Consider the following 27,801-nt stretch of genomic DNA (forward strand, 5'->3'; position numbering starts at 1 on the left):
AGGGATGAAGAAAGTACTCAGAGATGAAGAGGGGTCTGATGTAGAGTAGGATATTAGATTTTGTATTTTGTTAGGAATCAGTAAATATTTATTTAGTACCTGTGTCCATCCAAAAACCTACCTTAACCGGTAGATTACCTTAAATAAAAAGTAAATAAATATATATATATATATATATATATATATATATATATATATATATATATACTTATTTTTTATTTAAGGTAATCTACCAGTTAAGGTAGGTTTTTGGATGAATGTATATATATATATATATATATATATATATATATATATATATATATATATATATATAGTTGCAGCAGGCTAACTAACTTTTAACTACCGATAAAAGCGTAACATTTCCACCATAGAAAAGAAACTCAACATTTACTTTATACAACAACTTACATTTCTTACCACAATCAGGTAACATATATCAACATATGGATGCATGTTACCTGATGATGATGCGTAGCATCGAAACCATGGTCCTGAAATATTTATGATAGAAATGTCAATGTTCTTCTCTATTTTAGAAATATTAAGTTTTCATCATGAAGGAATTCCACAAAGTTAAACATGAAACTGTTATATTTAACTAACTAGTTGGCTGGTGTGAGTTTATGAGAGAATGGACAATTAAGTTTACCTTTATACAATGTACACACTAAGTCTGCTATCTACATTAATTAAAAATTGACAATTTTCCATTTTTAATTAATGATGATATCCCACCATCCCACCTGAAACGTCTCTTTTTACTGCTATCTACAGTTTGGAATTCATTAATTTATGTATTAGGCATGCTATGTAACATAATTTTACAATTATAATTAATTATAGGTATTTGTCAAATGATAATTTAATAAAAGACTTTCATGTGTTTCATTTCACTGAATGACTACCTCTTGTTGATCAGTTCATAACAATGACAAATTAAATTGAAGAATCAGAAAGCCATCAATTTCTCTCTCTCTAATCTCTGTCAAAAATTGCTCTATTTTCAAAAGATCATTTATTCACAAACCAAATTCAAAAGGTACTTAAGTTTTAAAAATCAAATTCTATCTCCTCTTCAGAGAATTTCACTATGATTTGTGCAGGTTAATCTTCAGCTACATTAAATATCACAAGTGTCTTCATTGAATATGAAGAAATAATGCTTTTTGAACAAATTAACTGCTTTTCCTCTGCAGTAAAATAAAGGAACATGTGTAGTGGGTTAATTCAATACTTAAATATTTACAGAAGATTAAAATTTGGGAAGAGTAATTCCTTCATTCTAGATTACATGAGCAGATGAGTTGACGTGGTGTACTTCTGATGAAATAGTTTTTTAATTCATAAGTGTTACTTTTCTTTCCATTGCATTCATTCTATGGTTCCCATTATTAACCTTTAGTAGTACAGCTAAGGCTACTGTTGCATTGAAATTTTATGCAACAAGTTACCTGAATGCTAAAATATACAAATACCTATTTTCTACTGCCGAAAATGACTATGTTGATACTGACCTACCAATGGTATTTTTTGAAGAGTTCATCTCCTAATTAATGCAAATGTCCTGGCAGATAGTTGAATAATCATCCTTGAATACCTTTTTTAGCATGATATTAATAAAACACTATGTATCATATGCAAACTTTCATATTCAGCATAAAAATATATGCAATATGGAACCAAGTGACATTAACACGTAAAGAGTAAGTAAGGAAAGATTTCATTGGCTCACAAAACACTTCCCACAAGAGCTTCTCCTCTTGCATAAACTTCCTGGAGCCCAAACGTTTCTCTCTTCAGGTCAGCAGAAACCTTTTTCTCTGCGAGTTACAAACTTGCATCAGGAGAAATCTCAAGGAAAAATGTTTTCTCTTTTTTCCCACAGAGAAAAGTCACAGACTTGGGACCCTGAATCAAATACCAAAATATATCAAAGAACATGCAACTGACTACACATTAAAAGCTGTTCCACATATTTAAAATTTTAAGATGTTAACTAAACAAATAAGACTGAAAATTAATACACAGTGTTTTTCTCTTGAAATCTGTGCCCCTCATGCTACTTCCCTTCGCACTTCAGGCCCTCATCATCACGTTATCCTTTTGAGCCTCTTTGTAAATGCACCCTAAGCCAATGCAGCCTTGTGAAGGCCTTGCCTAACATATTTCCCGATAGAAATGAAATGCTCTCATCTTATATCCTCTTGCCTTGCTTACGCTTGACTTCAATGAGTGCATTTGTTCGCCAATGCACAATGCCCGCCCCACTCTCATAGAGGGCCCAAGCCAACTCACCGGCCCTGCCCGCCACCGCAGTTACCCTCCCTGGCCACCTCAAACCCGTCTGGGTTCATCGAAGGCAGGATGTGGATCCTAGTGTTGTCCATCAGCCACGTAATGTACTGGTCACTCCCATAGCTGCTGACCAGGTACTGCAAGAGAAGAAGGTCAAGATGATTCGAGGAAATGCAGGCAAGTGGACACCATGCAGTTGGCAATGGTATGAGACCCTATCTCTCTTTTTCAATGGACCTCAATGTCCCACTTCTTACTTTCAGTGCATACATTAGATTCATGTCCCCCTGCCCCAAGCAGTCAAGATTAATAAATTTAATTGCAGTTTGCACCAAGAGTGTGTTTAAGGTCCACGCCATTATTAAAAAATGAAAGGATATATTTCTTACAATGCAGTGATTACAGACCTTTGCAGTGTAAATGTTGAAATAACAGTGAAAAGTCCAAATATTCATTAGAAAAGTAGCCAAGTCCCTTTCATTTATAGCTATGTAATTCCACAAATTTAAAGATATCATGGAATATCTATGGACATCCCTATCTTTTGCAACCAAGAGCATGTAAAGTAGGCAGTGAAATTGCATTAAGTTAATAAAATCAAATGGCACATTGAATAATTTATTGTAAAAAGATTTAATAAGCATATTCTAAAATATTTCCTCAGAAGATGTACAGCATTATCCCATCAACAACGTTCCACTATGTATAGCGCACATCCAGAAATTTGTAGTTATCATGAATTTATATAGATAGCACGCACCCAGGGCTTCATGGGCATCTTTTATACACACACTCATATATATACGTATATATAAACCCCCCTACCCTGATGTTTGAATTTTTACACATCAGGGTAGGGGGGCCAGTTCCTTTCCCTGTGCCGGTTATGGTTTCCCAGGAAGATCTGGTACCCGAAAAATCACATAGCTTGGGTGGAGCTGAACGTGCACAGAGTGCCTTGCCCAGGAATCGAACACGGGCCCTTCCGGTAAGTAGTCCAATGCTCTACCCCATGGACTACCGCAACCCACACACAAACATATATACATATATATATATATATATATATATACACACACACACGCATATACATATATATTTCTTTATTTATTGGGTATAAAAATACGTCTATATCTTTATACTAATAGATGGTAACAAGCAATGAATACATGAAATCATAATTGCCTGTGGCTATATCTACCGTAAGTATACAGAAGATTAGAGCCAGGTGATTGAAATTCATTCCAAACAACAGAAGGATAAAAAAATAAACAATATTTCAATACCAGTGCTAGAAGACTAGGAGGATTTAACCTTGGAAAGTGAACTCGGATATGTGCCTGAAGTGATGATAAATGCACTTAATTCATTTAATTGTGATTCAGGTGACGAATTTCTATGATTCGAGTGATCTACCTATCCTATCATATATTTATATTAACGTACGTGTATGTAATACGATTTACTCTACATGTACATGAAGTACTATGTATTAGAATATATGAAGTATAGAAATTATATGTTTCTTCTTTTTCTCATGGATTTATGAGATGAAATAACTGTAAAAGTTGCAGATCTGTATGACATGGAATGCAATTAGAAAGGTATGCTTCCAGACTAATTTAAATTTGCAAGACTCTTCTTTAAATCATTGTGTGTATAGGTATGTAAAGGTTTGGATTATTTCAATTTACATTACATATCGCGCATTGTCATTTTTTTGATCATCTCAACATTTTGTATGGATAACGCACGTCTTATCGATGGGGAAATATGGAAATTTCACAAAGCCAAGGCAACTTTCATAATCAATTATCTATCATGCATTAAGGTTCAAATGGAATTACAGAGAGCTTTTGAAAAACCCCGGATTCTGAAAACTCCAAGGAGTGGAAACCCCATCATCCTAAAACCAGAGGTTTCAGATTCCTTAAAATGAAACAATTTCAAAGTGTGAATATCAATCACCTAGATGGGATTTGAACTCTGATCCCCTTAATGTTGCTGTTTAAGTTACCATCCCCGAGTTCTTTGAATTTAGACTCTTATTGCCTCGTGCTTCTTCTGAATGGGAAGTGATAGGCAGAAGCAGATTACAACAGGGATGTGTCTCTTATTGCTCATGTTTTTCATTGTTCAGGTAGAGGGAATGGTATAAAATGGCAGTAATCCAAGTAGGCGGAGAGCCAATTAGATTTCCATGCGTCCAATCATTGAATAACAGAAATATTGGTATAGGATGATACTCAAACAAGAAAAAGGTTACTGTGGTTTAGATAATACGAAGGATGTTGAAGAGCGAAAACTGAAGGAGGGGTTCACTTACAGAAAGAGTTTAATTCAAAAATGATGAAACAAAAGCGCTGTTCAAGGAAGGATGCCCAAATGTTTTCAATCACATGCCTTTATTGCCCTTCAAATTTTTATAGCCCTTCTCAATGTTGCAATGCTGCAAAAATTAATACCCTTTGGGCCAATAGGGTTGTCGCCCCTCTGCTTATACATACATGCATTGCATTTCTCCCAAAATGACCTTAGCTGTCAACACACCCTCAAAACCTAAAATAGAATCTCTCTTGATGAGCTCATAGTCTACAGGTAATCCACCTTAATTAGTATGAGCGTTGCATGGGTATAGAAAATGGTTGTTTTAAATACAAATTTGATAATATCAAAATACTAACAGCAATAATATAATAATAATAATCGTTATAATAATAATAATTATAATAATAATACTTTATTCATTTTGAATAATGGTACAACCATATTCAATGTCGTCAATATAATTACTAACTACATAAATATTGACTACATAAGCGCTGCATAAAAAGTTAAAATGATGATAACCTCTGATGGGATTTTAAGAAACAGCATTGCATTTAAATTTGAATTTATGAATTATGCTTCAGAACAGATTTACAAGGCAGCTTATCATCACCAGGAAACCTCACAATGCTCCATCAAGGCCTATTTTCCATGAATTAAATTTGCTACCACTCCCGTTCATCTACATTATGTTTTTAATTCTATATATAAAAAATAACATCGGCAACTATTCTCTTAACTCTGCCTATCATCATCATTACACCAGAGGAAGGAATGACTTCCATAATGGGAATATAAGAACTAAAGCATTGAAATTAGGACCCAATGAAGTGGGCATCAGATTATTTATCAAACTACCCAAAAATATCAAGGATACAAAGGTAACTGCTGCATTCAGGCATAAATTAAGAAGATATCTACAGCGTAATATGTTCTACTCTGTTGACGAACGTCTCAACAATATTCCCGACCAGTAAGTTCATACGTTTAGTTGCTAGCAATGGTCATGGTCCGATTCACGTTGATGATCAATGATTTCTCTGAATTTGATATTGCATGTGCATGTTACAGCCAATGTTCATGGGCTTGTGCCAAACATTTATGTAACTGCGAGCATCATTTCTTTTTTATGTATCTTAATTGAGCCTGTATGCATTGTACTCCTTTTTGAGGTGCCTTATATCATGTACATACACCACCCACCTGATATTTTTGTACTGTGATCTCTGGGCAAATAAAAAGTAATAATAATAATAATATGGCCACAACAGTAACTTTAAACAGAGTCATTTGCCAAATGAGCATTACAATGCAACAATGGCAGAGGTTAAAAATCATTCACCTTGACTGGGTGAATCCCAGTCAAGGCAAATGATTTTTACTCTTTGAAATTGTTGCATTAAGTGCTAACATCAAAATACTTCCCTCTTTTCTGTCGGATCCAAGTATTTTTCATAATTTCCAACCTGAAAAACTGAGGGCACATCTTATGGATCTTGCAGTGGAGTATTTTCATCAAATTCAAACAACTGCAGGAGATGCCAAAACAGTAACTTTTAACAGAGTCATCCACTAATGTCCATTAAAATGTAACATTTTCAAATAGTGAAAATCATCCAGGACTAGAAACCTGAAATGGTTGCTTTTTAATGCATATTAGTGGATGGCTTCATTAAAGTAACTACATCTCATGCAGTTCATTGAATTTATCATATGTTAACAGCTTTTCAAATAAATGCTGGCTTCAACCAAGTGAACTGTGGTTCAATGCTTATGACTACAATTGCTCGTGACATTTGTGCAGTATTTCATCATAAAATCTTGTTCTTTTAAATCCCCTAAGTTTTCAGGGATTAATGGGACACCACGGTCTGTGGAAGCACAAGGCCAGATATTGATGGACAAGGGTTTGAATGTAGGTCAAAGCAAATGATTTTCACACTTCGAAATTAAAATTAGGAGTGCACTAAGAGTATGAGTAAGAGCAAATCAAAATTTAAATTTCTTGAAAAGATTCATGCCTTTGTTTAATGGACATACTTTTTTCGCATTTCAATAGCTTAGTTAAAAATTATTTCGGTGATTTTAATCCAAAGGGAAGGAATTTAAAATGAAGCAGCTTTTAATACAGGCATAAGCCTACTTAAGAATACAAAACTTATACTAATTTCATATCCAATCAGATTTGACAAATTGAAAAAAATTAACTGATTAATTAATGAATTCAGTGCATGATGCTCCACCATAGGCAACATTTTTTCTCCCTGAGAATGGTGATGTTGGACCTGAAGATGACATTGGACACAGAAACCCAGGTCCTGTCTAAATAAAATTTTGCAGAATTACAAAGTTATAATATTTTCATTTTAAAATGAATTGATTCCATAAAGTCACACCTTCAACAACCCATTTATTCTCTCATGATTTTTAAAGAAAAGGAAATAAGAAAAATGGCAACCCAACCTACATGTAGCATCTTTGACTTTGAAGCAACCATTGGCATTGGATGAAAGAGAGCATGGCAAATTAAATAAAACAAGGGATTCAATAGGCTTCAATAACAATATTATTTTACAAGCTCCATTCTGCCAAGATTTTTGGAGATGAGTCACATACCTCCCTGTGCCTCTTGACTAAAAATACTTTGACCAATTAAAATTAAAAAGATAAAGTTTAATTAAAAGTTTTATTTTCCCATGATACAATAACCATGGCAAGATATTAAGTAAAATTCAAATGACCGCTCAGCTTTCGATCTGAGAAGCAACTTTGGGTTACCTATCTTTTAATGGTGATTAAATTAATTAATGTACACATAAAAATGTAATGTACTTTTTATCCATAAAAATGCTTATTAGGTGTAGATGTTAACAAATAAAGGCAAGAGAAATAAGAATATCTATTATATCAACCATTGCTGTAAATATGAAAATAGTGCAGACATGCATGTACGTACTATCGAATGTTAAGATATGTATTTCGTGTGGTAGAAATATTTAGGCCACAACTAACACCATGCATAAACCGGCCACGTTTTGATGCAAAACCTCCGCATATATCCTCCACCAAAAAAAAAACATCCTAATCGAGCATAACCCTTCACTTGGGCTAACTGGCAACATGACAATCCTCCCATTTGCCCATGTGGAAACAGCAGCAAAAACACTTTAAAGTAAAGTCATGCTGGAGATAAAAGCATGTATATAAAATGCATTAGATCTCGCAGCACAACTATACGTGGAAGCAAAGGGTGGACACATGAACAGAGGCAAAAGAAACTCAGAGCAGTAGAAATGAAATTTCTCAGAGAAATTCAAGACCACAAAGGTGCATGCGAGGAGATAATCAGTGAGACTCCACGGAATGAAATGAATATACGACCAAAGAGAAAAAAAAGGCAGGACGACCCACGGCGAACTAGGAAGAACACCTCCACAGACTGGATGACTGAGTCACACAAAAACATAACATGCTCACACTCCAAGGGTTACATGTGGTTCAAATTTGGGACCGTCAATTGGCACCAATTTAGTTCCGAAAGTGCAAGGAGGGAATTTGAGTGGTCTAGCCAGTAGTCCCCATGGTTTCCCCACCTTTGAATGATGTCCACCCTAAAAAAAGCGATGCTGAAAAGAGGCAAAATGTAGCTCCCACATATGCTTGGATCAATTTGGGAGAAGTATCAAGCCACAAAGTATTCCATGTCAAGCTACACTGAGAGCTGCCTCTGTGTCATCCAGGCAATCATGGTACTTACGGCGGCAAGCCACCCCATACCATGGGTAGGGTGGGAGGGGATGATATTGTCAAGCACTCACATGTATGAGGTGCAGCATCATCTCACGGCCCACGGCTTCATTGCCATGCATGTTGGCCACGTACTTGACATCTGGCTTCCCCACCATGTGCTCATAGGGTGACGAGGAGACAACCATGACCCAGAGGTCACGCCCTGCAGGGAGAGATAGACAAGTAGATAGTTTGCTCTCTATATATGCCACATTCAGACTTTGCAGCAGTGTTTTCCAACATAGGGGAGGAGGGGTAGATACATTGATATTATGGGGCAACTAAGAAATTGTACCTTCGTCAACCCCTTAATTAATAAAATAAAATACAAACCATTGTTGGGAAAATTAAAAATCTGCGGAGAGAGCCATATGACAGAAGGATGGATCAATCAAACTAGATTTTTTGTAAACCTTCAAGGATTGTTCTGTGGACAATATCCCAAAATCTGCTGAATATATCATAGGTGTACGAGCTGTCACCAATGAAAGAGTGACAACAAAGACATTCAATGAATGAATTCAGAAAACAAAATAAAGCTTTATTAGGTAAAGTAAGTAATAATCTCTTAAATCATATAATAGTAAAGTAACAAAATTCTCCTAATGAAAGGATTTACTTAAAAAATAACACTAGACTGTCAAGCTCAAATTATTGATACATTAATACCACTAATGTGGTGGTTGACTATTGATTTCCACATTGCAGTACTGCGACCGATAACATGCACTTCACTCTCACCCACAGGCGTGACAGCTGATGCTGGGTCGACCCACTCAGTCTGCCCCACGAGTGCCTAATGGTGAAACTGCTGCCTTTCACCATGGGTTCAGGCATTTATTTTTCTCGTTGCCTTGGCCCGATATACCATTTTGTTCAACAGATTCAGGTGAGATGTAGTGGAAATTAGTCATTATGAGAAAAACAAATTTGCCCTTTTCCTCAGATTTACTATTTTATTTTTTCTGTTAATGTGTAGTTGCCTTGTTCTGAAAACCATCGACAATTTTTTTCTAATCTGAAAAATTTTCGTCAGTCATGGGATCCAAACCAGCGACCTTCAGCCCCACAGGCAGATGTGCTACCTCCGGTCTACCCCCGGGCATACAAGGGATATGTCTATAGGCAAGACTGGAAGAAGCCTCGAGGCCCGGATAAATGAACATAAGATATGCCATGAGAAAGGGAAAAGACAATCAATGCTTGCACAACATTTGCTGGATAATGACCACAATCGCGAGCAACGTCTTCTCTCCCACTCTCGTTCGCATTGAAGGAGAAGACGGACACCCTTGAAGCTCTGGAAATAGTCCATGTTCATACAGTGGACAAGGCAACCCTAGTAAATGAACAAGTGTGTCCCTCCCACCCCCCGTGATTTTCCAACCCCCTTAAGTGCATCACAAGGAGGATGAATAACGGTCTTCCGATTCCTGCGTTGGAAGATTCCAAGGGGCCCCCCTTTCCCGTGCCCACTGCAGCCCTCACAAAGACCAGCCACCCACTGAGGCGGCAAAGCCTGAAGGAAGAACATGTGGAAATAGATGCTTCTCTTCGACTTAATTGGTGGACTTTGTATTACTTATCGGTTTTGTCACATGGGCACCTTCATCAGTTATCCTATGTCACCCGGGGGTGGAGAGCAGTGGTGGTGGTTTAGTGAGGTGGTGCTGGTGATCATGAATTGTCGCAGAGTAGACCATCATGTGCAGAGCTTCCCTCTCCCCACCCCCCGCGTACATTGGCCCTTGCACTAACCAGTCGATCTCCACCACCCACCCACCCACCCACCCCAAACAAACAACCCTCCCCCCCTCCTTCCTCTCATCAACTAGAAGCAAAAATCCCTGCAACTTTCACTTCCAGTTGATTACCGGAACACTTGCAATATTATCAAGCAATAGTGACATATTTGCCAACATCATGTAATTTTCAACCGAAGATGGCAAAAAGGGCTGAAACCTGGGCTGGGTGATAAAAAATAGTAGTGGAAATCACAACTATTAATTATCACCTCTATAGATTCTACTGTTTCAGGCTTCACTTTGTGGAAGCATTTCATATCCATATTAAAAGGACTTTGTACTTTTTCACAGATTTTTATTATAAGGTTTCAGCGACTTGCGGCATCATCAGGTACAAATATACTTAACAACAGTGCGAGAATATATATGCTCAGGAGAGAGAGTGGGGGCAGTGAGGGGAAGGAGGGCCTGAGAGGGGAGGGGGCGATCAGGTGCATTGAGGGGTTGGTTTGACCAATTCCAGGGTAATTTCTCAGAAAGTTGTGGGGAGGGGGATGGGAACAATTGCTCGTTACAAAGTGTCAAATGACTTTGTCGCAGAAATATTACATATTCTCCCAAAATGATTAAAAATGGATGCTTTCAAGCAAATGGAGATAAGGAGGCACTTAGCAAACCCCAACTTGACACTTTGCAAAGAGTAATTGTTCCCATCCCCCTCCCCACTCCTTTCTGAGAAACTAGCCTGGAATTGGTCAAACCAACCCCTCAATGCACCTGATCGCCCCCTCCCCTCTCAGGCCCTCCTTCCCCTCCCTGCCCCCACTCTCTCTCCTGAGCATATATATTCTCGCACTGTTGTTAAGTATATTTGTACCTGATGATGCCGCAAGTCGCTGAAACCTTATAATAAAAATCTGTGAAAAAGTACAAAGTCCTTTTAATATGGATATCACCTCTATGCCAACCTTGCGGGTTTCTTCTAACTATATTTCAATCTTCTTTTAATATTTTCCCCCAAACACTTTCCATTTATTCCAAAAGTGGTCTAACAGGGGGTTAGCCATCAGAAGCTGAGAATATTCTAACTTCCACCGAGTACCACCCAGGTTTCGCGATCAGTTGTACATTAGCGAGAATTTGTTGGTTGGTGGCCACTTGATCTCCAGGAATAATTCCATATATACTCAGCATTCAGTGAATACTAACATACTTAAAATTGACAAATGAATTTGGTGATGCATTTTAAGCCATTATATTCCTTAAATTTAACAAAGAAAATTTTCCTTATGTCATATTTCCTTCTACGCTTCGCGACAATTCACCTTTTACACGAGGGCAGTTCAATAAGTACCCATATTTGACGACAAAGGGTGTTCCTGAGGGAAGTTTATGTTATCACCGAGTGTGCTCGTACTCTGTGATTGCAAAGTCTTTGCAGTGTTTCTATATCTAAGATCATTTTGGGTGCGGTGGTTGCTGATGAATCTAAAGAGTATTACAGTAACTGTATTGTTCCAAATTAGTGAAGCAAGAAGTTGATGAATGGAGCTCAACTTGTGAATTTGACAACAAAATAACGTTAGAGTATTATTGATATCTTCATCCTTACACCTCATTATATTACTGCATGGACTTCAATCAATGTATGTGGTAATAAAATCTCCACCACATGATTGTCTTGGATGCTCCTTCATGATGGTAGTCTTTGGACTAGTCTGAATACTTCTGTTTTTGCTACTTGTGCATGATATTGCTCTTAGTGCTATTTATCAACCTTATCTCACAATGGCAGCAGTGGTGTAAATGTTTACTCCATAGGAGAAAAACAGCGATTGGAGGTCCTGCTCAACGCGCTTTGAAATTGTTTCGCCTGCCCTCTTTAAACATATTAAACCATCTCTTCACTGAGCTACAGAAAAGAACTGCTTTTCCAGAGGCCGCTTGCGCATCTACACAAGCACAATTCGTTGGAAGCCACCACGAGGGCATGTGGTCGGGTGGCAACTGCCATGCATACAGTATTGGAATATCTATTAGCTAATGTAAATTAACACTCCTGCCTTGCAATCCTGCAAGCTGGAGATAGATTGGTTCATCTGGCTGGTGCACAAGCAAATATGGAAATCATCAAGTATGTTTCCAACCCCCTCCCACCTGGTAATTTCTATTGTTCCGACCCCAGAAGGGCAAGGCCATATTGGAATATGCTCCATCAAAGTTTCTCTTCGACATCTCGGAACCCTATCATTGTTCCAAATCCACTCAGTAGGCATGCAGTGACTTGCCAATGACCCCTCGAAACAGTCCAAGGGGTCATAGCACAGGTGAGGGGAGGAAAGGGAGCATTTGATTTGGGGAGTCGGTATCACCAGACTTGACCAACATCACATACTCTCAACTCTCCACATTGTGGAACTCAAAAAACATGCAGCAATCTTTTCATTTGGTTGGTTCTTGGGCTGGAGACATGGAGTCACATTTTTGTGTCAATGGATTGAGGTCTTCAATGGGCACAAAAGGGGCCCTGCACAGGCCCTTCACCAGCCAGATGAAAAGGACTGACTAGGCCTTGGATTGGGGGAAGTGGATGCAGAGAGTGATGAGGGGTATCCAGGGTGGGCACAGTGGCAGCAGGGGGGTTTGGATGTCACAGGCCCCTGCTCGTCGGATGACCCTGTACCCACAAACATACTACTGGGTTTCAGCACTGCCCTCCACTTCAGCAGGTTAGTATGAGAGATGCAGGAGTGTGAAAGCATAACTCATCACTAAGGCATCTTCATATGACAGCGGCTGTAGGTAATATCTTCTAGGTCAAGTAAAAATTGGTATGTTGTTACTCCGTGCATCAGGGAGTGGGCACTGGGTGGGGGGCATGTTGGATTTGTCAACTGCCATAGTCACCAGCCTTTGAAAGCTCCTTAAATGTGTGAAGAGGAGGGTGTACCACACACCTTTCAGTTTTTGTATAGACCTGACCAGTATCTGGACAGGAGACTATTTTTTGAAAGATAATTGATGGATGATTTGTGGAATTCCATAGCAGGGCATAGGGAAGAATCAAACAATTTTACATTTCCACAGGGTAGAATTTATTGCTGTTAACTAGTTTTGCTACATTTTTTGGACATGAGATCGTGGAAGGCTCACTAAGGGATGTCAGGAAGGACACTGGATAGGAAGATGTGCATTGCTCCGGGAGCATATTTGAGAGAGGACACCTTATGGAAGAACACCCCGTGGGAGAAGTCTTGACCCTTTCAATGTGCCTTGCATCCTTGAGATAAACACAGACAAGTATACAATGTCATAAGGATCGACGTGGCACACCAAGGAAACCAAGTGGTCAGAGTAGTAGTAGTATTTAGGGCAGGCGACTGACAGCTGAGGTCGCTTGCGCCATTAGGGATGGACAGGAAAGGAGGAATGATGGAGAGAAACCCCGAGTCGGCATTAGCCTACTCGAAATGAAAGGCATCAAGGGGTCCACAGTAAAATGTCCCATCTGATGGATGGTGTACTCACTCCAAGTGCTCTCCACAAAGCACCTTAAGTAGGGATAGGGATACCACTGAAGAAGACCTACCATTTATCCCCCTTTATCGTGACTGTGGTGATCTTTCCTGGAGAGTGGTCATTGGTGGCGACGTGTGTTCGGAGGTCAATTGGAATGAAGGCACTGTGCGTACTCACCACGGGTCGGTGCAGTCTTGATTGTGGGCAGGATGTGGTGGTAGCACAATTAAAATCCACAGATGGTTCTTCATCGACCAGATGTGCATGTGATTGTCTACCGTCGCTGATCTGATGGGTTAAAGTGGCTAGTGGGTGAGGAATGATGGTGGATATCAGTGGAGGAGAGCAGTTGTTTAAGTCATAGACAACTTCTTGTTTCCCTTCACAGCCCTCGTGTATGAATTTGCATGTATTTCAATGTTTTCAGTTCATATTTTTTCCCTTCCCCTCCCTTATGTCCTTGTCCATGCCTCCTGGCACTTCAATCCCCTGCAACATAATTTTGATGGATCGCAGGGTATTGATGTAGATGCAGTTGTGTTCCACCCAGGAGAGATCATGGGGAATAGTGATGCCTATTGCTACTTAATAGATTCTAAATTCGTTAGCTCACTAATATTAATGCTGTAAGCAGTTTGAGGAGATGAATATTGTTTCCAGTAGTCCACAATAAACTATTTTTAAAACTATAATTCTAAATACCATACTTTGCAGCAATCCTGAACAGTCTTAAGGTCACATGCCAACACATATCTATCAAACTGGCTGCCAGTATCCCCTATACATCACTGCGTCGTTAGCAGATAGGCGAATCCTATACTTGAATATGCTAGCTAAGTCATTGATACATAATTTGAATAAAAGCAGGCCTATGATGCTTCCCTGTGGGATGCCCCAAGTTACATTGAATATTACTAATCGTACCATCAACAATGACCTACTGTTTGTGTCAACCAGGACCTATGTTAGCTAATTGCTTTCATTTTCGGGTTTTGCCGTTATTTCCGAATTACGCAGGCTGCCTTGAAAGCCGTCAACAAGAATTCTTAACATTTTATAATAATGATTTTTCTATTGCTGTGCCACCTGTAGTTTCTGGTACGCTTTATTTTTGTGTAGTTTCGACCTTTCAATTACGCGAGATGAATAACGTAGCAATAACCCGCGAGCTCGCGCGATCCACGCAGGAAATTGTCCAAAGGCATGCAAAGGGGCAGCCTTTTCGACGCTGTACTTATTATTAAAAGCAATATACAATAAATTACGGAAACATTTACACAGGGAGGAATGATAACCATTAGCGCTCGTCGGCTACCTGGACGCTCCCCGACTACAAATTCTAAGAGTGGGGGGCCCGGTCAGTCCTACCTCTCGTCCGGCGGGTCATTCGCTCCCCCGCCTCCATGGCCCCGAAGGCCGCGGCCTTGGCCTCCCCCTCGCGAAGCCCCCCCCCCTCTTCGCTTCCCCCTGCGGATCCAAAGACGACTGAGAGCCCGTTACGACCGTCGCTGTACATGGCCCGTCAAATCACGGCAGCCTCTCCCCTCGCTCACCACCGCTTCGCCTCCCACCCCTTCAACTACTTCACCCTCTCGCCCGCCACCCCCCTCTCCACCTACCGCTGCTCGCATTCCTGGGGCCGCAAACCCCCGCGGTGATTAACATTAACACGCTTCCCCATCTCCCTCGATCCAAGGCGACAGCCAGCTGTTGGCAGCGGACGGCGTGAGGCATCAACCTCCGGGGAAAGGGATGGAAGGGGGAGCTTGAAAACACAACGAAGGGTATGCTTTAGAGTGCAATGCATTACTTACATGACACGAACTATAAAAATCTCGTCTGCGATGTCTTGCGAAAACCAACTCTCGGTTCCTATAATTACATCGCCTTCGGTACTTCTAACCATATGATAAAATTCGGCTATTTTGTTTTCCAAACTGCAGCAGTTGACTGCGACTACGGAGATCGCTTCATGCTCGTTCAATTGATTGTGATTTCCCTTCCCGATGCCACTCACTCTAGGTTTTGCTCCTACCTGCCCATTACCTTTTCGCTAAGCATTATCTTTCATTACATATTCCTTGCCGCAAATATTATATGAAAGACTCGCGGAATGCTTGTAAAGTGAATTCCCACTCATCAACCTACTCTCTAACCTACCGCGTTAAGCTCTCCACACATACCGCAAGGCATTCGACAGGAGGGGAAAATAGCATTTGAATACGATATCAGTTGTTTGTAGCGCTTAGACAATCAAATATTTTGACGCAGCATCCCAGCGTTTTTACATACAGGCCTTTAAATGCAGCATATATTTCACCTCGCTTGTCACCTGAAAGGACCCACTTCAACAGACACTATCATAAACTACATGGCACAGGGCGACCGACAGTGAGCCGGCCGTGTGCACGTGGAGGGGAGGAATGGCCAATGCGATTCGCGTGACTGGCACTGGCTATCGTCCCACGCTACCTGGGCTTCCCAGGTCACTCTATTGGTCGACTTCGTGTTGACGTCACCAGTAGTGCGAGCGTCGATCCCGGAAGAGTATGATGATGATGATGGGAATGAGTCATGCTGGGAGGAGGGGTGGCGATACCAGTCACGGCCGGCTGCTTGTTCGTAGGGAGGGAGGGCCATAACAGCCTCAACTCGAAGGCAGTGATAACTGTTTATGCCTCAATTGTTTGGAATTCCATCTCGAGAACAATAATACAAATTTTCTCAAATTTAAACCAAAAATGTTGCAGAATGACAGTGCGGTTCAGTATAAACACGCATAACTGTGGCTGTTTGCACAAACAATATATTTTAAAATAAATAACCATGCCATTTTGGGGATCAGGATTGGTGCGGTGGCTTTGGTACTGGCTTCCCACCCAGAGGGCCCACATTCAAACCCCAGCAGTGTTGAATATTTTTCATAGGCATCCCGATCCCTACTTGAGGTGCTTTGTGGAGGGCACTTTGTGTGAGTACGCCATCCGTCGGAGGGGACGTTAAACTGTGAACCCCTTGGCACCTTTCATAAAGAGTAGGCTAATGTTGACGCCGGGTTTCTTTCCACCCTTCATTCTCTCCTGTCCATCCCCTATGTACTCCGGTTGCCTCCCCTAAATACTTCTACTACCATGCCAATTTGAGAGGTAATCTTTGAATAACCACTTATTGGCAGAATGAGAGTCCTCCTCACTCTATGATGGCTACTCCAACTTCCTCTTTCCATCCTCGACTATCGTGTCAGTATTTGTGGCACGGTTTGCCTTTACGGAGAACATGCTCCGTTATCATGCTTAAATCACTAGACTTTAGCTCGCAATCTGCAAGTGCCTTCATTTGTCTGTAAATCAGTTTTTCCTGCCAATAATCTAAGGTAACTGCTAATGTGGGATTTGAAGGCATTAATGGATAAAAAGAACAAGGTTGGTGCAACGCTTGGCAATCAGAATCAAAGTAAAAAATTGCATAGTGATAAATCCTTGTAATATGAGTACATCCCTCCAGAATGCCTTGTGCAGTAGGAATATCTACATAGAAAGTGTACACCTGATTAAATGCTTGGGCATTATCCTCACGCACAACCTCTCCTGGGTGAAATATGTCTACATAAATACCCCGAAATCCACCAAAAAGGTGTGTGGCAATGGGTGAAAGCATAAGGTGTGATGCGAAAGGGATAATGGAGGATAAGGGAGAGGAAGTGAAAATGGAAAAAAACATTCACTAAAAACGTCGAAAAAATGTGCAAATTTACATCTGAATCAATACTTAGATAAAACCCTGCAAGCCACTGCAAGGCATGAGGCACTACAACAAAATCATGCCAATTCACACACAAACAGACATATACGAATATTCATGAAAAACCCATTATAACCTACGCACATGAAAATACATATATGTACCAGCAACTAACTTACACATGCAAATCCACCTACAAATGTTCCAGAATATTACATAGGGTTTAATCTTGTCCTCGCTAGTAATTTCAAAATATTTATTATTTCTAAGATTACTTTAATTTCTAAAATTATAATTCCTGATTATCTGAGTAGAGAACGAATATCTAAATCTTTTGTATTGGTTTCTTATCTCTGACCTATTTCCAAAATACCTTCTCTCTATAACTGACCTATTTACTTCTATGAATTGAGCCACCTATGCGATGCTGAGAAAATGTGAAAATACTTCTTCAATGTCACCATTTCAGCAAATGAAAAATCAATGCCTCGTAAATAAAAGAGAGTAAAAGTAGAGCCTCAATGGTAAAATGCATAAGTTCAGGAATCATTGAGGCACCAAGGGGTGAGCAATGCAAAAAATGAAAATTGCCAGTATAGAGTTTCCTAATATTGACCATAATATATAAATAGAAACTTACCAAAAGTCTTAGTCCTTGGCAGAAGTAGTCTTTCTGAAAGCACTGATTTATTTCAAAAGTAAACCTTATGGGGACTCGTTGGACAAGCATTCCCTCCCCAACCATATGCCGTTGTGGTGACTAGCGGGGTATTATGCACATGAATAAGCTTTCCGGTTATAAATGAAAGAAGTTCAACAAAATATGCCCTCGGTACCCTCACTAAGAGACGGGTAAGGGGAACAAATAACATCCAGCTTGTAAAAGCTAATTTACTTAATTTCTCCTTCAAGAATGTATTCAACTCATGTCAGGAAAAATCCAGTCAATACCAGAATGCAACGAATGAAATTAATAGTGGAGTAGTGGAATACGGCACCAGTTGGAGACACTCCAAGTGTGGAGTGTTTCAACTGGTGCCGTATTATTATTATATAGAAACAAAACAACTCTCCTGGCCCTGATGAAATTCCCTCCCTAGTTTACAAGAGAATGGTGTCAGAAGGAGTACCACACTTAGAATAAATGTTCAGCAAATCATTGGCAGTGCACAATGGATTGGAAATTAGCTAACATCACGCCTGAATTTAAGAGTGGTGATAGGAAAGAACCCAGTAATAACAGACCAATTTCTTTACATCAATTTCATGTAAGGTTCTAGAACACATAATTGTCACATCTATCACATTGACAAATCAATAGGGATAGATGGCCATATTGATGGCCAAATTTTATTGATTAAAATTCAACATTGATTCCCAAAGGGTAGTACACCTTGCGAGACACAACTAACTAGTTCTTTGTGCCCATGATGTTTCGATGTCAGGTGAAAATAGCACGCAGGTTGATGAGATATTTTTGGAATTTAGAAATGATTCCCACAGAGTACCCCATGAAATGCTAATTTCAAAATTACCAAACTTTGGGACAGGCCATGAAGTTATATGCTGGATCAGAGAATACTTAAATAGTGGTGCGCAACGTGTTGCTATTGGTTAGTTAGTAATACAGTTGAGGTAACTCCGGGTGTCCCACATGGAAGCATCGGAGGCCCCCTTTTATTCATATTATACATCAATGACTTGGCGGGCAAAGTCAACTGTAGGATTTGCCTGTTTGCTAATGACACAGCAAGGCACAGGGATATTGGCAGCCAGTGCAACGGGGATGCACAGGCTTGTGACCTTCGGGCTATTCAGGAATGGTGTAAGGTATCGTATTTAGAACTAAATCTTGTAAAATGTTTTGTCATGGACTACTGGGAACGAAACTGCTCTCCCCAAATTTCTTACAGCACTAATAATAGTGAATGCAGAATTAATAAAGAATCAGAAGCATCACTCCTGCCCATGATTTCTAATGGGGCAACCATATTAGACTGGAGTGTATAGAAGCCAACTGAAAATTAGGATTTGTCAAGGAGGTATTGGAGAAATGCGAAGAGAAAGTGAAAGAAAGAGTGATGCTACTTCTTGTTTGTCAGACCACACCTGGAATATGCTCCCAGCATCTGGGATCCTCATAGAGGCAAGTTTAGTAAAAGATTTAGATCGTGTGCAGTATGGGGCGGTGAGATTTGTCAAAGGAGTTTTTGATGCAGAGTGACACTGATTTTGTAAGATGGTGGGATCCCCAAATCCCCAAATTTTCTTTCTGTAATTGTATCTCATGCCTGGTGCGTGACTTTGTCTGCTCATGCACTGTGCATGTCTGGTGTGGATACACCCCCTGCCACACACATTCCCAGTGGCTTACAGGGTATTATGCAGATGTAGATGCAAGTTCCTTATAGTTTTTTGTTGTACGAAAAAGGAGTGCATGAAAATGAACCGCAACCATTTATATATACTTTACACCAAGACGGGTCATGCGGAACTGAAAAGTAAGAAGTGGGGATGGAAGTTCAATGGATTCACGTGCTATGTGACCCAAGGTCCCCGAAGGCCCCGAATGTCACACATGGGAAACGCGACGATGCGATTCGCTGATGGGAGCGAACGTTGTGAGGCGCCCCCCCCCCCCACGGAGAGAGAGGGATGGAAGGGGGAGCTTGAAGGCACGGCAAGAGAGAAGGGTGGTGTCGAGATACGAGGGTCATCCGGAAAGTAGTACCCGTTCGTGCCGCATGAAGTGCTGACGACGCGAGTAGCCGCTGGACGAGGTCAGATAGCTTCAGTGGCTTGTCTGCCTTCTCTGAGCCAAGTTGCGTGACGCTAGCATTGCCTGTGTTGTTTCTGTGATTGTTTACAATGTTTAAAAAAATTGAGAACGCCGCCAGTTGTGAAGTGAGGGCAGTGATTAAATTCCTCAATGCAAGAAACGTTCGCCCATGTGATATTCATCGCCAATTAAAGGAGGTGTATGGAGACAATGTAATGGACGAGTCGTCTGTTCGGCGGTGGTGTCGCAACTTCAACATGGGGAGGGGGAACACACACGACGATGAGCGTTCGGAGAGACCGTCTGTCATTACAGACCAACTGGTGAGCTCAGTTGACGAATTCGTGAGGAACGATCGGCGCGTCACAATTGATGACATCTGTGAGCATTTTCCCAATGTTTCTCGAACAATTGTTCATGAAATTGTTAAACACCCTCTGCATTATGCAAAAATTTGTGCAAGATGGGTCCCTCGCGTATCTCAATGAGCTGGCGGCGAAGGACTATGCAGCAGGAATACAGAAACTTGTCACACGTTATGACAAATGCCTTAATTTGCTTGGAGATTATGTTGAGAAGTAGTTTAAAGTATCCTCTTTCAAATAAAATTTTTTATGTTTGTTAATATTTACTTTTGTGTCTTTATTTCACGAACGGGTACTACTTTCCGGATGACCCTCGTACATTCATTATATGACACGCCCATGCTGCAAGCAAAACACACGAGATTAGTCAAAGTGCATGCATTTAAGCAAACATCAATTATTCCCGCTCATTAAAAACTATTATTAGATGCTGTGGATGGAGAGTGGGATTTTTGTCAAGTCCAACGCTACGTTTACCATTCAATAATGTCCGTGGGAAGGAGAAGTCCTTGAGTCTGCCAGTTCTGGTATCTTATACCATAAAATCATACTCTTTTGACGAACCTGGAGAATTTTCTCTGAAATTTTCTTAATTATTTAATTAACACTTTCCCCGTTCCCTTTTTGGTGAATTAACGATTCGTTCTAATTAGTGTTTGGCGAATATATGGCGGAGTTCTTCGCATGAATCTCGGTTTTTGGTAGATATTCATTTCGAGTACGAATCCCATTTAGTTGACGGTATATTTAAAATCGCCAGCGATTATAAATATAACAACAGGTACCAGGGGTCTTCCGTCCGTTGGCGTCGGCCGATAGCGCCGAGGCGCCTGCAGCTCCCACGCCAATGGCACTGCCTGAGCTCAACCGTCAGCGTGATGGAGGGAATGCCCCCACTACGACGCCGAGTTCAACGGTAGGGATGTATTAGATTGTTGTTATGTACATTGGTGTATACGATACCAGGCGGCGGGATACCCCAGGTGGTAAAGGCGGCAAGGTATGCTCCAAGCCACGCATTTTGGATCATGTGGGGACGAACGACGCTTCGGAACGTGGATCTGAGGAGATCCTCCGGTCCATTACTAAGGAAATGCACTTGTAGGTGAGGCGGAGCTGAAGGTCCCAATAGGTTTAACAATATGTAGCATAGTGCCGCGTAATGACCGCGGAAAGCACTCGTTTGGAGCAGACTTTGTTGGTCTGAGAATTTTCTGCGTTCTTGAAGAGAAGGCCAATCGTTGATGTCGACCGATTGTTGATGTGCGCACCATGCCTTGTTCCCGATTTGCAATGATTTTACTTTTCATTTCTTCAGTTATTTTTTATTCTCTTAAGGCTTTCTTCTTACGGAATTTCTTCGGAGCAAATTTTAAAATTACGCACAAAATATTATTAAACTTTTTCAAAAATATCACTAATAAAATGTTTGAACACAAGTATGGATAGATGTGTGATCACTAATGATGCTAGCTGGCGGAGCGAGTGTTAGAGGCACACAAAATGCGGTGCTAGGCGCACAACGATTACTCCCGAGGCGAGCGAGATTAACTCCTGATTGACTCCTGATTAGATCCTGTCATTGAATACAAATATTGTTGCATGTAAGTACATTCTTTCGTGCGATTAACATGTTTCAATGCATGATCAAACTAATATTTGAGTAGAGATGACATGATTGGGATTGGGCATTCATGGCTGGCAACCTAACAGCACCCGTCCTTGCGGTGGCTTGCTAGGTATCAGAAAATAGTATAAGAGATGGCATTCGTAGCATCGGGGAAGGTTTGCTCTTTTAGACAGTCGAACCTCTTACGATGTGGTCTTATTCAGCCTAATCCAATCTAGTGGTTTTATTTTCATAGTCGATTGAATCAACACACTATTACTTATTTAAATTGATAAAAAATGAGTTCCGTCGAGTCTTTAAATACATCGGTATCATAGGTTCAACACCGAAGGAGTTCAAAGCCAAATTGGATGAGGTTCATGGCACATCTACTCCTGTGTTTGCGACTATTCTACAGTTGGGTAAATGGTTTTAATGCGATCGTACAGCCACATATGATGAACATCGTTTGTAATATCCAGTGGAAGTTACGTCCTCAGAAACGATTGACAAAATCCGCAAAATGGTCGACGTGTGATCGACGCATCAAAGTTGCTGACATAGTTGAGGTCACAGCCTTAGCACGAGGTACGGCGTTTTCACTTTTGCACCATAAACCGGCAACTTTCGGAGGCTCGTTTGGCGCTACTATTCCGTCGCAATCCTTAGTGTTTCTGCGCCGATGCATAAATGTGCACGAAACATGGATGCACTGCTACACTCCAGAGACAACGGAGCAGCCGATGGAATGGGCTTCCGCTGTCAGGTCATCGTCACGGTTTGTTGGGATGCACGCGGAATCATATACATGGTTAGATGTGAAAAGGGCAAACGAAAATGGAGAATATAGGTTGAGCGAAGAAATCTAGAAATATTAACGTCATTTGGCAAAGGAAAAATTCTCGCCCATCAACACAATATACGGGTGCATTTCTTCACAGTTTCGAAGATTAAAATGTTGGAATCATTACACGTATCCACCATATTTCGGCCCCCAGGGACTCTTTTTTATTTCCAAACTTGGAGAAATGGCTCGGCGGATACCAACGATGCAGGTCGAACGACGAGGTCATCGCCGATGCAGACGTCCACTCGGAGGACCTTGCGAAATCCCACTTATGGAACGGCTTAAAAAGTTGGAGAAACGCCAGGAACAGTAGATCAAGCCAAAAGGAGATTATGTTGAAAATAATAAAATAATCTAAGAAAAATAATTTATTTTATTTTTTCCTAAGGACTTATAGAACGACCCTTTCCGCTTCATAACTCAGAATTGCTTAAAATGTTTTTTATTACGTAAAATATTTCCATCAATGAAGGCCACGGTAGATAAAGCTACTGCTGCATTAAGAATTATTGCGGTAATACTGCGGCAAAACTGCGGTAATTACTGCGGTATTTTTATGTAAAATTCGCATGCGGCGGTAGCAATTGCTAGGAAGAAGATACACTTTCAAATTAAACTCTCTCTCCTTCGAAATACTACTCACCCTGCACGGACTTCCCGATGGAGTAGAGGGCAGTGAGGTGCGGGAACCTGGAGCTGGTGGCCCTCAGGAAGCGCGTGAGGGCGTCGTAGTTGTGGTACGTGAAATCGATGTCAAAGGTCGAGGAGGCCTGCGATGCGTCGTCGGACTGCGGGCGGTGGGGGGCATCGAGAGCGAAGGCCGGGCGGTACCTGCCGGAGAAAGAAGGACATTCATTCGTGGACCATCCCCACAAGCAAGGACCAGGGTGCCAGGTCATTCCAGCCATACCAATTCATTACCCAAGGAACGCTTGAGCGACATAGCACTCCCCATGAAAGAAATTCGGCTCCGTGATATCAAAGCCAACAAAGCACCAGGCCCGGAAGAAGTACCTATTAGCATATTGAAGAAATTAGCCGAAGACGGCATTGAGACATAGAACTCGGGGCCGTTGGTTGCATAACCACCCGAATATTTCACATGTGCTCGTCCTTTACTTTTGTTACTGTCCCTTTTCCTTATATCTATTTCCCTGTGAATGAATATTTGTTCCCCATTAGGCGGGTTTTCGCGTTTGAATGTGTATTAGACCAATGTGGCTCGTCCCTTTTTCTGGCTATGCGTGCCACGAAACGCACTGTTCTTATCCTATATGATGTTGTATGATTGCTATACCATATTCATTCCTCTTGTGTGTCGTCTATTTCTCCATTGGTGGGTGAAAAAGGTCGCTCACGCCATCTCTTGACCAATGAATCTAGAGACTTGGTTGCATGAACTCCGCAGGTCTAAGTATTAATGTTTGCTCAGTAGCTCAAGTGGTTTGAGCATCCGCCCGGAAAGGGTAAAGATCCGGTGTTCTAGTTTCGGCTTGTGATCTGCTAGATTCCGCCATCCCCACCTCGTCCTTCATATGTGTTCCTATCCATTTTCCTTATATCTATTTCCATGTGAATATATATATATATATATATATATATATATATATATATATATATATATATATATATATCATAAACACAGTAATCAACCCGAAGGTCGGTTTGGTAGGTGATGGTGGAATTCACACAGTGCTAAGCCCGACGGCGTGTGAAATTCACACATTCGGGTAGGGGGGGCCTTTCCCTGTGCCAGTTATGATTTCCGAGGGAAACATGGTACCCAAAAAATCACATAGCTTAGGTGGAGCTGCAGGTGCTCAGTGTCTTTCCGGGGAATCGAACCCGGACCCCTCCGGTCAGCGGTCCAACGCTCTACCCCCTGGACTACCGCGACCCACACACACACACACATATAATTATTAGGTAATCTACCGGTTAAGGTAGGTTTTTGGATAGACACAACTACTAAATAAATATTTTGTGACTCCTAACAAAACACAAAATCCATCATCCTACTCTGCATCAGGTACCTTTTCATCTCTGAGTACTTTATTTCTCCCTTCATCCCGTCCAACATCCTTATCCTTTTCCTCGTTTGCCTAAAATTCTCCCCTCAATTACAGTCTTCAACATCCCACTGCCGGTCAATACTCCCTTCATCCACTTTTCCTGCCTCCCAACAAACCCCTCCCTTCGCCCACCATACCAGGTACTTCCTCATTTGTCTTCTTCTCGGTCCATTTTACCTTCACCATTATTCTCCACACCCACATTTAAAAATCCATTAATCCTATTTTAATGTTTAGCTTAGCCTCCAGTCTACGTCTATCCTCCTGCTTCAATGACCACGTTTCCGCGCCGTACATTGCTACGCTCCATATCAAAGTGTTGAGGAGTCTTTTCTTAACGTCCTTACTCAACGTCCCTGTCATCAACTCCCCCCTCCTTGTGAAAGCCTCTTTACCTAGTGCTATTCTTCTCCTTACGTACCTACTACTATGACCGTGTTGGTCGAAAACAATACCGATATACGTAAACTGTTCTATCTGCTCCAGTTTTTTCCCTCCTATTTTGATGTTTAGCTTAGCCTTTTTCTTTCTAGAAAATCGCATAACCTTTGTTTTATTAACATTGATTCTCATACCATACCTGTCGCACTGAATTTCCAATTCACTAAGCAATGCTTGCAACCCCTTGGCTGACTGACAAACTAAAGCTTGGCCATCAGCGAACCTAACTGATTTTACGAATTCCCCGTCCACTTTCATTCCTACCTCCAGTTCTTCCCATGCCTCTTTAATCATTTCCTCTACATACAGGTTGAACAGCAACGGTAATAATGGGAAACTGCCTTACACCTCTTCCTAACACTGCCCATCCGGACTCCCCGTTCCCCACTCGCACCTGAGCAGTCTGAGACATGTACAGGTTGCGAATTAGCCTCCTTTCCCTCCACTCTATTCCTATTTTCTACAATATACTCATTAGTTTTTCCCAATTCACTCTATCAAAAGCTTTTTAGAAATCTACGAAACAGGCAAATACCTCCTGGTTGTGTTCTATATTCCTCTCGATTCATAATGTCATTACTGCAATGGCATCACGCGTACCTTTCCCCTTCCTAAACCCAAACTGATAATCCCCTAAGTAATCATTTGCCCTACTTTATATCCTTTTGTTTATGATCCTGAGAACAACTTAAGCTGTGTAGGATATCAAACTTATTGTCCTGTAGTCCTCACATGATGTAGCCTTTACCTTTTTCGGAATAGGAACTAAAACTGATCTCACAAAGTAGGGATTCTAGGATGCTAAGAGCAGAACACTGGTCTAATGAAAGGTTGTGGGAATTTTCGTGTGTAGGGATAGGAAGAGAAGAGAGTAAGGCAGAATTGCAGGAGTGCCGGTGATTGTTCATTCGGATGGATAAGGGGGTAATGCATTCTCCTAATTGAAAGGAAGTGCAGTGTTTCCATGACAAAAAATAAATAATGTTTTTTGAGAGGCAATCAGCGTGGGAACGAGTTGAGGGGGCAATGAGGGGATGCAGGGAGAGGGGAGTAGATCTAACAAGTAGATAAGTTTTACATCGGGGGCGGTTGCAAGTAGGGGAAATATTAGGAAATTTGTCGCGGGGGGGCGCCAAAGGGTTGGTGGATCTCAGAAGGTTTTTGAGATTGGCGGGTCGTCTGTATGCGATAGATGGGCATTGGGGTAGTAAGGATGAGGTCGCGTCATTGTCGCGTAAAATAGGAAACAGTTCTTTAAGGAAGGTTTTCAGTCTGTGTGATCCGGGGAAATAGGTGGCGCAAAGGTTGAGTCTTGCGTCAGATGTGGGCTTGTTATTGTGTGGTGTGTGTGGTCGGGTGGAACGGTGGATTTTATTTCGTAGCAACTTTTCTGGGTAACCGCGTTTGAGGAGTGCAAGGTGTAGATTGTCAAGGTATTTGTTGAGAGTGGCTGTGGTGTTGCAAATTCGGTGTCCGTGGATAGAGAGAGAGTTAGGAATCGAGCGTTTCGTGTGTTGAGGATGACAGCTTGTGTGTTGTAGGTATTGCTGATGGTTAGTGGCTTTGATGTGTACTGAAGTAGTGAATTTGTTGTTTGGAAGAGAGATGCTGTGTCAAGAAAGGTGATGGTGGAGTCTGAAATGGAAGAGGTGAATTTAACAGTGAAAGATGAATTTAAGGCGGATAAGAAATTATTGAGAGACTCAGAGCCATGTGTCCAGAGAATAAAAATGTCGTCTATGGAGCGGACCCAGAAAAGAGGTTGGAAAGGTTGCTGTGACAGGAAAGTCTCTTCGAGATGGCCCATGAAGAGATTGGCGTATGATGGCACCATCCTCGTTCCCATCGCTGTGCCTTTGGTCTGTAGGTAAAAACAATTTTGGAAAGAGAATGCTTTTTTAGTTAGGACGAAAGTGGCAAGATTGAGGAGAAATTCAGTCGAGGGGCTCTGGGGTTAGGGGGGTAGGGGAGAAAGATAATGCCGGAGGGCGAATAAGCCTTCTGCATGGGGAATAGAAGTGTAAAGTGAGGTAACGTCGATGGTGGCCATAAGTAGGTTGGGTGTGGAGGGAATAGAGACGGAACTTAGACGGTTGAGGAAGTGGTATATGTCTTTCGTGAAGGAGGGCAAGGAGAGTACAAGTGGTTGCAGGTGGTGGTCAAGGAATGCGGAGATTCTTTCGGTGGGACAATTGTAACTGGAAATTATATGGCGACAGGGGATGTTGGGTTTGTGTATTTTTGGCAGGAGATAAAACTGGGGTGTTC

General features: G+C 41.2%; 1 protein-coding gene across 7 annotated transcripts in view; it reads right to left on the reverse strand.

The window, feature by feature from the left end:
* Positions 1 to 27,801, reverse strand: part of LOC139692789 (carboxypeptidase D-like) — a 201,245-nt gene that overhangs the window by 34,932 nt on the left and 138,512 nt on the right. For all 7 annotated transcript variants that reach the window (XR_011701787.1, XM_071591072.1, XM_071591075.1 and 4 more), the window contains 3 exons: positions 23,664 to 23,851; positions 8,445 to 8,578; positions 2,299 to 2,435 (listed from right to left, as the gene is read on the reverse strand). Coding sequence is in view for 6 of the 7 variants with exons in the window: in XM_071591072.1 (XP_071447173.1) it covers positions 2,299 to 2,435; positions 8,445 to 8,578; positions 23,664 to 23,851 (459 nt within the window). In the remaining variant the exon portion in view is untranslated. The remainder of the gene's footprint in view (positions 1 to 2,298; positions 2,436 to 8,444; positions 8,579 to 23,663; positions 23,852 to 27,801) is intronic.

The sequence above is a fragment of the Hetaerina americana genome, unplaced genomic scaffold (assembly GCF_022747635.1).
Source record: "Hetaerina americana unplaced genomic scaffold, ioHetAmer1.1.p SCAF_41, whole genome shotgun sequence".
NCBI lineage: Eukaryota > Metazoa > Arthropoda > Insecta > Odonata > Calopterygidae > Hetaerina > Hetaerina americana.